Source organism: Bos grunniens, chromosome 20 (genome assembly GCF_055505025.1).
Source record: "Bos grunniens cultivar Pamir isolate PY7600 chromosome 20, Bosgru_T2T1.0, whole genome shotgun sequence".
In the NCBI taxonomy this organism is placed as follows: domain Eukaryota; kingdom Metazoa; phylum Chordata; class Mammalia; order Artiodactyla; family Bovidae; genus Bos; species Bos grunniens.
In genome coordinates this window covers 39,039,001-39,053,084 of record NC_141184.1, presented here as the reverse complement: position 1 = coordinate 39,053,084, position 14,084 = coordinate 39,039,001, and the positions used below count along the sequence as shown (strand labels likewise).

At 41.0% G+C, this 14,084-nt stretch overlaps 1 protein-coding gene across 2 annotated transcripts in view; it reads left to right on the top strand.

The window, feature by feature from the left end:
- OXCT1 (3-oxoacid CoA-transferase 1) overlaps positions 1–14,084 on the top strand; it is a 163,261-nt gene that overhangs the window by 138,392 nt on the left and 10,785 nt on the right. For both annotated transcript variants that reach the window (XM_086361574.1, XM_086361573.1), the window contains exon 15: positions 9,393–9,473. In XM_086361574.1, coding sequence (XP_086217700.1) covers positions 9,393–9,473 — 81 coding nt within the window. The remainder of the gene's footprint in view (positions 1–9,392; positions 9,474–14,084) is intronic.

Genomic DNA, 14,084 nt, shown 5'->3' with positions numbered 1-14,084 from the left:
GCACTAGAATGTGAGTTCCATGAGGGCAGGGGCTCTTTCTATCACAACAGCTGAGGAAAATCATGCCCGGTGCATATTAGGAATCAGTAATTGTTGAATTCATTAATTTGAACATATTTGAACACTTTTAACTTTTTCCAAGCAGTTACATGTTCATAAACTGCCTCTATTTTATCATTATAACACTCTTCTGAGGTAAGTCTTAACTGTTTTCCTTCTAAAGATAATCCAGCCAAATTTCCTGGAGATTAAACATTCTGATAAAGGTCAGGTAGAAAATTAAGACCAAGTAGAAAATTAAGACCAGACGCAAGCTGAGAACCTATATATCCTGCCTCCCTTTTCTGTTACTAAACTTTTCTGTCTGGCAACTACCATCATCACTAACAAGATAAAGGAAAGTGTTTTGTTCTCAGTATTGTGTACTGGAAATGTGTTCCTAAGGGTATAACTCTCAGAGCACAAAAGCAAAGAAATTCAGTCATAGTTGTCATTTATTGGAAACAGGCAAAGCTCCAGTACTTATTTTTGAGAACATAAATGAGAGCTCTATTTCTGAAACAGGCTTAGGTTTTATTTTTATTACAGTAGGAGGCCTGGATTCTAAAGAATAAAAAGAGTCATAATTATATTGTTACGAAGCTGAGGATAAATCTTTGTGAATAATATTTTTATTAAGTCTAATCCGTATCTGATAGCAAAGCAGTCATATCAAAATCTTGAATACTGTTTTACTTTGTCTTTGCTTTTTTAATATAATGTAACTTATTTTTTAACTTTTATATTGGGGTATAGTTGATCAACAACGTTGTGTTAGTTTCAGGTGTACAGCAAAGTGATTCAGTTATACATATACATATGTCTATTCTCTTTCAAGTTCTTTTCCCATTTAGGTTATTAAAGAATATTGAGCAGAGTTCCCTGAACTATACAGTAGACTCTTGTTGATTATCTGTTTTAAATATAGCAAGGCGTATAGGTCAATTCCCGAGAAGGCAGTGGCACCCCACTCCAGTACTCTTGCCTGGAAAATCCCATGGATGGAGGAGCCTGGTAGGCTGCAGTCCATGGGGTCGCTAAGAGTCGGGCACGACTGAGCGACTTCACTTTCACTTTTCACTTTCATGCGTTGGAGAAGGAAATGGCAGCCCACTCCAGTGTTCTTGCCTGGAGAATCCCAGGGACGGCGGAGCCTGGTGGGTTGCCATCTATGGGGTCGCACAGAGTCGGACACGACTGAAGCAGCTTAGCAGCAGCAGCAGCAGCAGCAGCAGCATAGGGTCAATTCCAACCTCCCATCTGTCCATCCTCCCCACCCTTCTCCCCAGTGAGAAGTTTGTTCCCCACAATGAGAAGTTTGTTCTCTAGGTCTCGGATTCTGTTTCATATATAATTTCATTTGTCTTTTTTTGTCATGAAGTTGAGAATAAATCTTTGTGAATAATACTTTTAGTAAGGCCATTTCATATATGATAGCAAAGGTGTCATATGGAAATCTTGAATACTGTTTTACCTTGTCTTTGTTTTGTTTTTTGTGCAGAGGAATTATACAAAGTATAGATGAGATTTATTCATCCTTTTTAATTTGGATCAAATATATTACCAAAAGCTGCAAATATGAAAGAGTTTTTTAAAAAATGCTTTCTCAGAAACATCCTTGAGATAATTTTCTGCAATGTTGAAAAGTATCCCAAGATAAAGTATTCTTCTGTGAGGATAATTCATAATTAACAGTTTCATTTGGTTTAATTTTTTTTTCATTCATAAGAGCTTGCCGCTGTTTTATAATTTGTTAATGAAACTTCTTCGCTAGGCTTGTTTGGAAAAAAAAACCAATCAGCTCAGATCAGATCAGTCACTCAGTCGTGTCCGACTCTTTGCGACCCCATGAATCGCAGCACGCCAGGCCTCCTTGTCCATCACCAACTCCCAGAGTTCACTCAGACTCACGTCCATCGAGTCAGAGATGCCATCCAGCCATCTCATCCTCTGTCGTCCCCTTCTCCTCCTGCCCCCAGTCCCTCCCAGCATCAGAGTCTTTTCCAATGAGTCAACTCTTGGCATGAGGTGGCCAAAGTACTGGAGTTTCAGCTTTAGCATCATTCCTTCCAAAGAAATCCCAGGGCTGATCTCCTTCAGAATGGACTGGTTGGATCTCCTTGCAGTCCAAGGGACTCTCAAGAGTCTTCTCCAACACCACACTTCAAAAGCATCAGTTCTTCAGAGCTCAGCCTTCTTCACAGTCCAACTCTCACATCCATACATGACCACAGGAAAAACCATAGCCTTGACTAGACGAACCTTTGTTGGCAAAGTAATGTCTCTGCTTTTGAATATGCTATCTAGGTTGGTCATAACTTTCCTTCCAAGGAGTAAGCGTCTTTTAATTTCATGGCTGCAGTCACCATCTGTAGTGATTTTGGAGCCCAGAAAAATAAAGTCTGACACTGTTTCCCCATCTATTTCCCATGAAGTGATGGGACCGGATGCCATGATCTTCGTTTTCTGAATGTTGAGCTTTGAGCCAACTTTTTCACTCTCCACTTTCACTTTCATCAAGAGGCTTTTGAGTTCCTCTTCACTTTCTGCCATAAGGGTGGTGTCATCTGCATATCTGAGGTTATTTATTGATATTTCTCCCGGCAATCTTGATCCCAGCTTGTGTTTCTTCCAGTCCAGCGTTTCTCATGATGTACTGTGCATAGAAGTTAAATAAGCAGGGTGACGATATACAGCCTTGACGAACTCCTTTTCCTATTTGGAACCAGTCTGTTGTTCCATGTCCAGTTCTAACTGTTGCTTCCTGACCTGCATACAAATTTCTCAAGAGGCAGATCAGGTGGTCTAGTATTCCCATCTCTTTCAGAATTTTCCACAGTTTATTGTGATCCACACAGTCAAAGGCTTTGGTATAGTAAATAAAGCAAAAATAGATGTTTTTCTGGAACTCTCTTGCTTGTTCCATGATCCAGCGGATGTTGGCAATTTGATCTCTGGTTCGTCTGCCTTTTCTAAAACCAGCTTGAACATCAGGAAGTTCACGGTTCACATACTGCTGAAGCCTGGCTTGGAGAATTTTGGGCATTACTTTACTAGCATGTGAGATGAGTGCAATTGGTGTAGGGGCACTCTGTAGGGGATGTTGGAGATGGTTTCTCCAGGGTAGATGACACCAGAGCCAAGTCATGAAGAGTGGGGTGGGTGTTGACATTCAAATGTGGGGTAAAGGGGTACATGGAGTGTGTTTCAGGTGGCATGAACACACGCTTGAAGACTTGTTCCCTTAAGGAGCAACCACCTTCTAGACTTTGCCTTCTTTGTACTTGATCACAGGGCTTTCCCAAAGAAGATGCCTGAAAGAAGAAATAATATTGGGGCACATTTAAGAAACACTTAACAGAAAAGATGGGCATGAAATGGGGTTTTATATAAATCAAAGTCTTACATGAATGCTCTGTTGCCTCCGATAAATGAAGTGTTGACATGGAATGCAAAAATCACTGTAAAAAAGAGAACTTGTTATCTTGGATTAAGTTTATTATGATAACATGAAGCTTGTTGAAATGATGACGTGAGGTTTATTATCATTTAACCAGAATTATTTATACTGGAGACTTTAGCAAAATTGCACACAGATTATCTAAAGAATTAAAGAGACATCACCATGAAGCAAGTAATAGAAAGTATTCGGTTGGATAAAAAGAAAATGGTGGTTTCCTAGATTTTGTAGGAGGCCTGTAAGTGATGCAGTGGAGAAGAGAAAAGCTGGAGAAGCAGGTGGAGGAAAGAGATATAAATGTTCACCAAGGTTAGATGAAGTTAGCAAAGAAGAAAATATATATAAAAATCAGAAGCCTTGAGGACCAGTCAGAGCTTTTTTGATGCTTCACTTGGTGTCTGGTCATCTACCTTTTTTGACATTTCTTCATGGAGAAAGAAAGGAGCAGATTGATGGAGATGAACAAGACACCACTAACCCTAAAAATTCCGATGTAGAGTCAATCCCTCCCACTATACTGCACGTTCAGAACATTTCTTCCTACCGTGATCAGGTAAGGAAGAAGACTTGGCAGTTGAAAAGAAAACCACAGCACAAAGAATTTAAAGGACCAAATGACAATTAAATGGAAGAGTTAAAATGAAACACCTGGTCTTTGGACTCCTAATAAAGTGTTCTTTGCTACCACACTACACTACATCTCTTTTTTGGGATTTATTTTTTATTGCTAAAAACCCAGCGATTGTTCCTGCTTTGTGAATCATAGCACATTGTAAGGCTCAGCCTGGCGTGGTTAGAATAGAGTGCTCAAGTGAGAGTTAGTCATATTTTGGCTTCATAGCTAACCTACTGTTGAATATTGAAACTGTGACATTCTTTAATCCTTCTGCATCTCATTTTCTCTTCTTCCTTGATCTGTGTTATATCTTGAAGTTCAGTGTGAATGGAGTCATCTAGATACCTTGTTCTTACCACAAGAATACCGTTGGTGCTACCATCCTAGGCCAGCCATATGCTAAGTCGCTTCAGTTGTGTCCAACTCTGTGCGACCCCATAGACGGCAGCCCACCAGGCCCCGCCGTCCCTGGGATTCTCCAGGCAAGAACACTGGAGTGGGTTCCCATTTCCTTCTCTAATGCATGAAAGTGAAAAGTGAAAGTGAAGTCGCTCAGTCGTGTCTGACTCTTAGCGACCCCATGAACCGCAGCCTACCAGGCTCCTCCATCGATGGCAGGAGCATTTTCATTTCCTCCGTTCATTTTCTGGGTAAGAGTACTAGAGTGGGTTGCCATTGCCTTCTCCGCCAGCCATATGGTTTGCTCCCAAATATGGGTTGCGGTTTCATTGGTTCTGTGGGTCTCGGGAATTTTGTTTAGGCCATTTTCTGTGTAATTCTGTGTTCAACTTCATTGAGGAACTTAAGACTTCCTGAAAAATTCCCTGGTGGTTTAGTTGCTAAGTTGTGTAGGACTCTTTGTGACCCCATGGACTGTGTCCATGTAGGTCCCCATATAGCCTGTCAGGCTCCTCTGTCCATGGGATTTTTCAGGCAAGAATACTGGAGTGGGTTGCCATTGCCTTCTCCAGGGGATCTTCCCCACCCAGGGATCAAACCTGTGTCTCCTGCATTGCAGGCAGATTGTTTACCATCTGAGCCACCAAGAAAGCCTAAAGAATTCCCTAGTAGATTGTAGAAATGTTCAGTGTATGTTATGTAAACATTCAAGGTTACTGAGCACTTGCTAAGTGCTGGACACTTACAGTCACCCCTGAGGTATAGCAGATGGATAAGACACAGGATCCTTGACCAGCTAGTGTGGAGTGGAGTGAGGCTTTACACTCAGGTCCTTGACTCTGCTCTGAATCACTGAGCTGTACTGTTTACATGGAAAATGGTTTCTGAAAGGTGTGTTTTGGTGATGTGCCGTGCTGTGCTTAATCGTTCAGTCATGTTCATCTCTTTTTGGCCCCATGGACTGTAGCCCGCCAGGCTCCTCTGTCCATGGGGATTCTTCAGGCAAGAATACTGGTTGCCATGGCCTCCTCCAGGGGATCTTCTAAAGCCAGAGATTGAACCCAGGTCTGCTGCATTGCAGGTGGATTCTTTACTGTCTGAGCCACTAGGGGAAGTCCAGGAACACTGGAGTGGGTAGCCTATCCCTTCTCCAGGGGATCTTCCAGCCCAGGAATTGAACTGAGGTCTCCTGCATTGCAGGCAGATTCTTTACCAGCTGAGCTACCAGGGAAGCCCTTCTGTCTTGGTAGGGCACAATTAATTCTGGTAGTTGAAATTCTCCAAAACCAGAGTTGGTTGTTCATTGGAACCCAAGTGGCTGCTTTCACACCAGATGTAGGTCTTGCTCAAATAACAGGAACAAAGTAAGAGCTCCCCACAGAAAAACGTTCCTTGGAGGCCCACAGATTGTTCACTTTGTTCACATGCAGACCTGGAATTCATTGTGACATGTCTTATTTGAGTTGTATGAAGTGCAAGGAGTCCTGACAACTATAGCAGTTCGAATGTTCATCATTAATTTCAGCTCTGTAATTAAGCGTCTGTGACATGTGCAAGCTTTCTTTGAAATCTGGGAATGAAAATAGACCATTAAAAATGAAGCAGAAATGAGGTTTTATTTCTACAGCTATAAATTTTCTTACACAGTAAAATCTAGAAACATACAGTTTGTTGTTAAAAGTGTAATGTCTATCCACTCTCTCTATATATATTTAGCACTAATTTTGACTAAATTAAAGTAATACAGTTGGTCAGTTTTTGAGATTCACCTAAGATTCCCAATGGAATTCCCCTTTTTTCCCCATTCGTTCAAAAAACACTGAATATCTTTTGTGCCATACACTGGATTAAGTGTACTAAAGCCTCTTAATTACTCGTATGTTGGTGCATTGACATGTTATTACAAGGAGTAAAATCTTAAGCCCAGTTATTTGAAATCCTTTGCTTCTGATCATACTTAGTATGATAGCAGTTTTGAGAGAGACATAAGCCAGCTAGCAGTGCATAATTGAGAAGGTAAAACTTGGAGATGGCTAAAGATGGTGATGGCATCATGTGTGGGGCTTTTAGACCCAACATGGAAGCAGTAGGAACATTTTTGCCATTTTAAATAGAGGATCTAAAATGTGACAAATTAGCCTTCAGCCTCAAGGGAAATAGTAATTTAGGCTCCTGGTGCTTGATCCTTAGAAAGGAGCTTCATCATAATCAGAAGAAAATGATCTGAAGATCAGATCATTAGAGCTAATGTTTCAACTGTGCTCCAGAGATGTGCCCCATCGGTCACCTCTGCACTGCACGGGGTTGGGGGAGTAGGGAATGGCGGAAAGGGGTTGATGGTTGAAAACCTGCTTCCCATCTCAATCCCTCTTTCATGTTTGAAGAAAAGGCAGTGTAGCTGAAGGAATCTTTGAAAAAAAATATGAGTATAGACCAGCACACACAGTTTACCAATGAGCGAACAGAGGCCCAGATATATTCCAGGAAAGGCAAATAACTATATAAGAAAGTGAATATAATCATGGTTTTCTACACTGCCTGGGGTATCAGTGAGCCATTGTACAGTCATTTTGCCAGCACAGTGTAAATTCTGACTATTGAGTTATATACGAATTGTGACATAGCTACGCTGGGTGAACTGAAGATGATGAAGCATGGGGGTTTGCAGGAGAGGAAAGTCTTCATGTGCCCCTGTAAGAAGTTAATAGATAATACCTAAAGCTGATTAATTAAAACATAAATAGCTTTGTCAACATAGCATTTAAAAATGCAGAGGTTCAATGGAACAGAATACAGAGCCCAGAAATAAAATCACACACCTTTGGTCAATTAATCTTCAACAAAGGAGGCAAGAATATACAATAGAGAAAAAAACCGTGTCTTCGATAAGTTGTGGGGAAACTGGACAGCTACATGTAAAGAATGAAATTAGAACACTACCTAACACCATACACAGAAATAAACTCAAAATGGCTTAAAGACTTAAATATAAGACATGACAACATAAAACTAGAAGAAAACATAGACAAAACAGTCTCTAACATAAATTATGGCAGTATTTTTTTAGAGCAGTCTCTCAAGGCAGTAGAAATAAAAGCAAAGATAAACAAGTGGAACCTAACCAAATTTATAAGCTTTTGCACAGCAAAGGAAATCATAAAATGAAAAGATGATCTACAAGCTGGGAGGAAATATTTGAAAAAAATGGAACCAACAAAGTCTTAATTTCTAAAATATACAAACAGCTCATACAACTCAATAACAAAAAACCAGACAACCCAATGAAAAAATGGGCAGAAGACCTAAATAGATATTTCTCCGAAGAAGACATACAGATGGCCAATAAGCACATGAAAAGATGCTCAACATTACTAGTTATTAGAGAAATGCAAATCAAACTACATTGAGGCACCACCTCATTCCAGTCAGAATGGCCATCATTAAAAAGTGTAAAAATGGTAAATGCTGCAGAGGGTGTGGAGAGAAGGGAACCTTCTTACACTTTTGGTGGGAATGTAAATTGGTACAGCCACTGTGGAAAACAGTATGAAGGTTCCTTAGAAAACTAAAAATAGAGTTGTCCTGTGAGTTAGCAGTCCCATTCTTGGGCATATATCTGAACAAAATTCTAATTTTAAAAGATACAGGCACGCTTACGTTCATAGCAACACTACTTACAATAGCCAAGAAATGGAAACCTACATGTCCATTGACAAATGAATGGATAAAGAAGATATCTATATATAGGTATATATAGATATATATGTATACACACACATATATATAATATTGCCTATCAATAATATCCCACATTAATTAATATTTATATACTAGAGTACTACTACTCAGCCATAAAAAAGAATAAAATGATGCCATCTGTAACTACATGGATGAGTCTAGAGATCATATTGAGTGAAGTAAGTCAGACAGGGAAAGAAAAATACCTATGATATCACTTTCATGTGGTATCTAAGATACGACACAATGAACTCATCTATGAAACAGAAACAGCCTCACAGACATAGAGAACAGAATTCCTGTAAGGAATTCTCTGGCAGTCTTGTGGTTAGGACTCAGCATTTTCATTGCTTAGGGCTCAGGTTTGATCCCTTTTTGGAAAACTAAAGTCCCACAAGCCATGTTGCTCAGCCAAAAAAATAAAAAGAAAAAGAAACAGACTTGTGAAAGCAGGTGGGCAGGGGAGGGTTGAATTGGGAGTCTGGGTCTAGTAGATGCAAGCTATTGTATATAGGGTGGATAAACAACAAGGTCCTGTCGTATAGCATGGAAAACTATATTTAATATCCTGTAGTAAGCCATAGTAGATAGTAAAATTTGTTATAAAATAAAAAAATTTTAAATGCAGAGGTAAGAAGAAAATGTATAGAAGTATATAGAAAAATGCTAAATAAAGTTGAAATTGATTTCCTGTTCAGAGCATGTCTAAGGATACGAGGGGAGTCCAGAGCTTCTGTTTTCTGTGAATGTATTACTTTTTCAACAAATAAAAATAAAACTTGAAGGAATGTATAATATGCATTTGTATCCTATGTATGCCCCCTACCCTTGGTAGAAAAATAACTCATTTGTCAAGGAGACCCTTCCTTGGGAGATCTAAGGGTGGAGGCTTAGATCAAATCTGTGGCTGGCTGTTTCCCAGCTAAACCAGTTATGCCTTTGGCTACTCATTTGTATTTCTCCTTAAATTACTGTAGGAACACAAGCTGCCTCCAGAAAGGTGAAAGCATGATGGCGCAAGTTTTTGAAACAGCCTGTACTTAGGAGACAATTTCTCTGATAATTCCTTTTGTCCTATCTTATACCAATTCTAAATAAGAATCAGCCCCTAACTACTCTTTTTGATGTTTTTTAAAACAGGGAAATGCACATAAAATCATGGAGAAATGTACATTACCTCTAACAGGAAAGCAGTGTGTCAACCGTATCATTACTGAAAAGGTAAAGTGCCTTTCTCTTTCATTTCCTCTAGTGCCTGCTACCTTTTTTAAAAAATGTGTAAGCATTTTAGAACTTTTTGTTACTTTCTAAAAGTGTATTACATTGGTAGTCATGGGATTAATTTAATCTGTGGGTAGACTGAATAGGAAGATTCATCAATTTAATGTTTCTGGATGCAGAATTCTTAAGTGAACTTCTCTGGAAATATACATATACACACAAAATGAACTCTTGCCCTTGGTAACTTTGACAGTGTGATACAAATAAAAGTTATATTGAGCCTTATGACTAATACAATAGATGATCTATACAAAGTTAAGAATATATTTATCATTCCTGTCTTCTTTGATTTCCTGAATTGCAAATACATATTGTTGGATCTCATTTTAGGAAACTCAGTAAAAATTAGGTTTTAACCATTTAGGTGCAAATTGCAGTATGGCCCCACAGTGAGCCAAAAAATCTATTCTTTGGTTCTTGCATAAAGCGGACTTCAGAACACACTTGTGTTTTAGAGGGCCTCTAGATATTATCTTCTTTGATAGAAAAGTGTTACTGGTAAATTGAAACTGAGAGCAGCATGACTGCAGGTGCTGTAGTTCCTTTCCGACCCAGATTTGAACCTGAGATGCTGGAATGACATTGCTCTCGTAAGTGAGCCAGGAGGGTGTCATTTTCATTGTTTTGATTCAGTATTTTGATGAACCACAGGACAGAATTCTCTAGATCTAGAGTCTGTTTGTTTTTTCGTAATGGTGCTGTTCCTTTTGGCATCAGTCAGGTTTAGAACCCTCATTCAGTTGTGGTACGAAGCACCCTAAAGCAGCCTTTTGAAGTAGAAGGCTTATAATACTTTTCAGAAGCCACATTTTAAGGAGAGTTTTGTCCTAAAATGGTGCCTGCCCCTAGGGCAGTTTATATCCATAAAGATGACATATAGAGAAGAACAAGCAGAGAAAAGGGCACAAATCTAACCTACCATTTATTCCAAGTCTTATCATTTCTTAAACTCCTCCACAATCATGGACAGAACTTGTTGAAAAGAATCCATTACTTTGAAATCAAAGACAAAACAGTCCTTGCTCCTGTTTTCTTTAATAAAGTGATGGCGGTACAGCTCCTACGGGTAACCCCAGCTACGTTTTACCCCAGATCTTCCTCTTCTCCCTGTAGCCCCCCTTCACGTGCGCCCTCACCGTGTTCTTACCACTTTAATGTTTTCATGTGGAACCACTCCCATTCAACTCTGCCTCCCCAGATTCTACCCATCTTTTAATATAATTTCCAGCTTCATCATGAAGAGGTTTCCGATAACTTAGCACTCACAGTTTCATCCTCAGAGTGGCCCACCATTCATTTTGGCACTTACCATCTAATATAGCGACCCCCAGCCCCCGGGTACCCATCTTAAACCTGGCTGGCACAGCCGGAGGTGAGCGTTAAGATGAGCAACCAAAGCTTCATCTGCTTCTTCCCGTCGCTCCCTGTCTTTCACATTACCACCTGAACCGTCCCACCTGCTACCCCCAGTCTGTGGAAAAATTGTCCTCCACTAAACCAGTCCCTGGTGCCAAAAAAGCTTGGGAACCACTGATTACATGCCTGCATTTTCTCATGAGATTACGTATATGTTATTTAACTTTGCTGCCATTTAAAAAAGCTTTCTACCCTTTCTCTCCATCTGCATTATTGTTTTTTACATTCTTTCATTCCATAAGTATTTCTGAGCTCCTTCTCTGAGGCAGGCTATTGCCAACAATGGGCTCAGAAAGGAGGACAGTCTACTGCCCAGGAGCACATTCAGGTGGAGCTGACATCAAGCATCCAGAGGTGCCAGCAGTTAGAGTAATGCATGTAGTAGAGTCCACAGAAGAGATGTGCCAGATCGGATGCTGAGCTGGGAACATAGAGGAAGGCTGCTTAGCAGGCTCAAGAGAGTCTCAGGAAAGCTTCTAAGTGGTATCAGATATAAGCTTTTCTCTTTCTCTCTCTCTTTTTTCTTTTTGGCCACACTGCACAGCTTGTATGATCTTAGTTCCCCAACACCAGGGTTTGAACCCAGGCCCTAGTAGTCTCAGCGGTAAAGAATCCGCCTGCCAACACAGGAGACATGGGTTTGATTCCTGGGTCAGGAAGATCCCCTGGAGAAGAAAGTGGAAACCCACTCTAGTATCTTTGTCTGGGGAATCCCATGGACAGAGAAGCATAGCAGGCTACAGTCCATGAGGTCGCAAATAGTTGGACAGAACTGAGGGTCTCAGTGAAACAAAAAAACAACTCTCGGCAGTGAGAGCTAAGAGTCCTAACCACTGGACCACCAGGGAATTCCCATCAAATATAAGCTTTTAACTGCAAGGCATTTCACAGTCTGAATCTTTTCTCCTCCAGTCTGTTGCTCTCTTTTTGCCTTAACATTCTCCCCACCTCTACCGTCCTAAATGCTGTGAACTATGTGGCATCACTTACACCTTCCCCCCCAACACACACCGTGTTCTTCTGGGACTTTGCACATCCTGTCTCTCTCCCTGGCATGCTCTTCCCACCCTAGCCATCTCGCTATTTCCTGCTCATCTTTTATGTCTCAGCTACTTATTCTTCTGGCAAACCTTCCCTATCTCTCCCCAAGTCTTGTCATTGCTTCCCTGAGTCTTAGGACTCCACCCTAACAGCACTGTATTGAAATAACCTCCAAGCTCTGCCTGTCTCACTTATTACTGTTTATCTAACATTGAGCATAATGCTTGACCTGTACACAGTGAATGCCTGTTGAGTAAATACCATACGTTCCTTGATGAGAAATTAATAGATTGAGTGATGAGTCTTGAAAAATAAACATGAGTTTTTATAACTGAAAATAAGACCAAAGAGGCCCTTCTAGGCAAAAGAAATAAAATAGGCAGAGTCACAGAGGTATTAAAACACAGCTTACTCAAGGACTTGCATGTGGGACAGTGTGGAGCATGGGACAGCATGGAGTGAGGGGATAGCCAGGGATTTTGAAGGCTGAAGATGAAAAGCCAGTGAGGGGCCAAATTATGAAGGAATGTGAATATATTGTTAATAAATTTGGGTTTTATATAGAAGGCAGTTGGGAGCCCTTCATGATTTTTAATGGACTTTGCCCTTGTGGCTCAGCTGATAAAGAATCTGCCTACAGTGTGGGAGACCTGGGTTGGGAAGATCCCCTGGAGAAGGGAGAGGCTATCCACTCCAGTATTCTGGCCTGGAGAATTCCATGGACTGTATAGTCCATGGGTTCACAAAGAGCTGGACACAATTGATCGAATTTCCCTTTCACTTTCATGATTTTTAATAGCTGGGGACACCATTGATTAGCGGAGAAGGCAGTGGCACCCCACTCCAGTACTTTTGCCTGGAAAATCCCATGGACAGAGGAGCCTGTTAGGCTGCAGTCCATGGGGTCAGGAAGAGTCGGACATGACTGAGCGACTTCACTTTGACTTTTCACTTTCATGCATTGGAGAAGGAAATGGCAACCCACTCCAGTGTTCTTGCCTGGAGAATCCCAGGGATGAGGGAGCCTGGTGGGCTGCCGTCTCTGGGGTCACACAGAGTCGGACACGACTGAAGCGACTTAGCAGCAGCAGCAGAGGCAGCCATTGATTAGATTTGCATTTTGTAAAGAGCCAAGAGAAGCAAATGGCAACCCACTCCAGTGTTCTTGCCTGGAGAATCCCATGGACAGAGAAGCCTGGTAGGCTGGAGTCCATGGGGTCGCACAGAGTCAGACACAACTGAAGTGACTTAGCAGCAGCAGCAGCAACAAAGAGCCATGTGGTTTTTACGTAGAGTAGGGGGAGAAACCATGAGACTCCCTTCAGGTATCTTGGTCAGAAATATCAAGGTCCTAAACCACAAGACCCAAAGAGAGATTTCAGAAAGATTTAGGAGATGGACTCAGCCTAACTTGGTGATGAATGGGGCATAGTACTAAGGCAGAGGTGATTCCTGAGTTTTCTGGCTAGAGTCATGGTTTACCTCTTTTATCTTTAATGAAGCCTGGCTCTGCAGGAAGAGAAAGGGAGGAGCAAGGAAAGGCAGCGAAAAAATAGGTTTTGTTTGAACATACTCAATTTGATATTCCTGAGTAAGGTGACATCGAAAGTATCCAGTCTGAGATTTCTGATAAACAAGTGGAGATGGGTATCTGGAGCTCAGAGAAGTCACAGTTTGAAGGAATATGTGAACTCATTAGCAGACGGGGGTAACTGGAACCTAACCTGTAGGTGGCGTTGTGTAGATAAAGGGAGCTAGGTGTGGCACTTTGGGTGCCTCAGGGAATGGAGTAGGTAGGGTATTTCCCCTGTGCTCTATACATAGTAGATGCTTAATAAATGCTGCCTTGCTATTAACTTTAATGACTGTGAACACTGCCAGAGCAGATGTGGGACTAGAATTCCATTTTCAGCTCTTAAGGAAAGTTCCATTAGTTGCCTGCCATTTGAAAGAGGCTTCAGAGATATTTCGACTCTGCTTTCTTGGTTTTGTGTTGCTAGAATGATGGGATGATAGATACCTTCCTCAACAGCACTTGGGCTGTGACTAATTGCTTTATCCATAATGCAGCCTGTTACGGTGGTGAAAAAATAA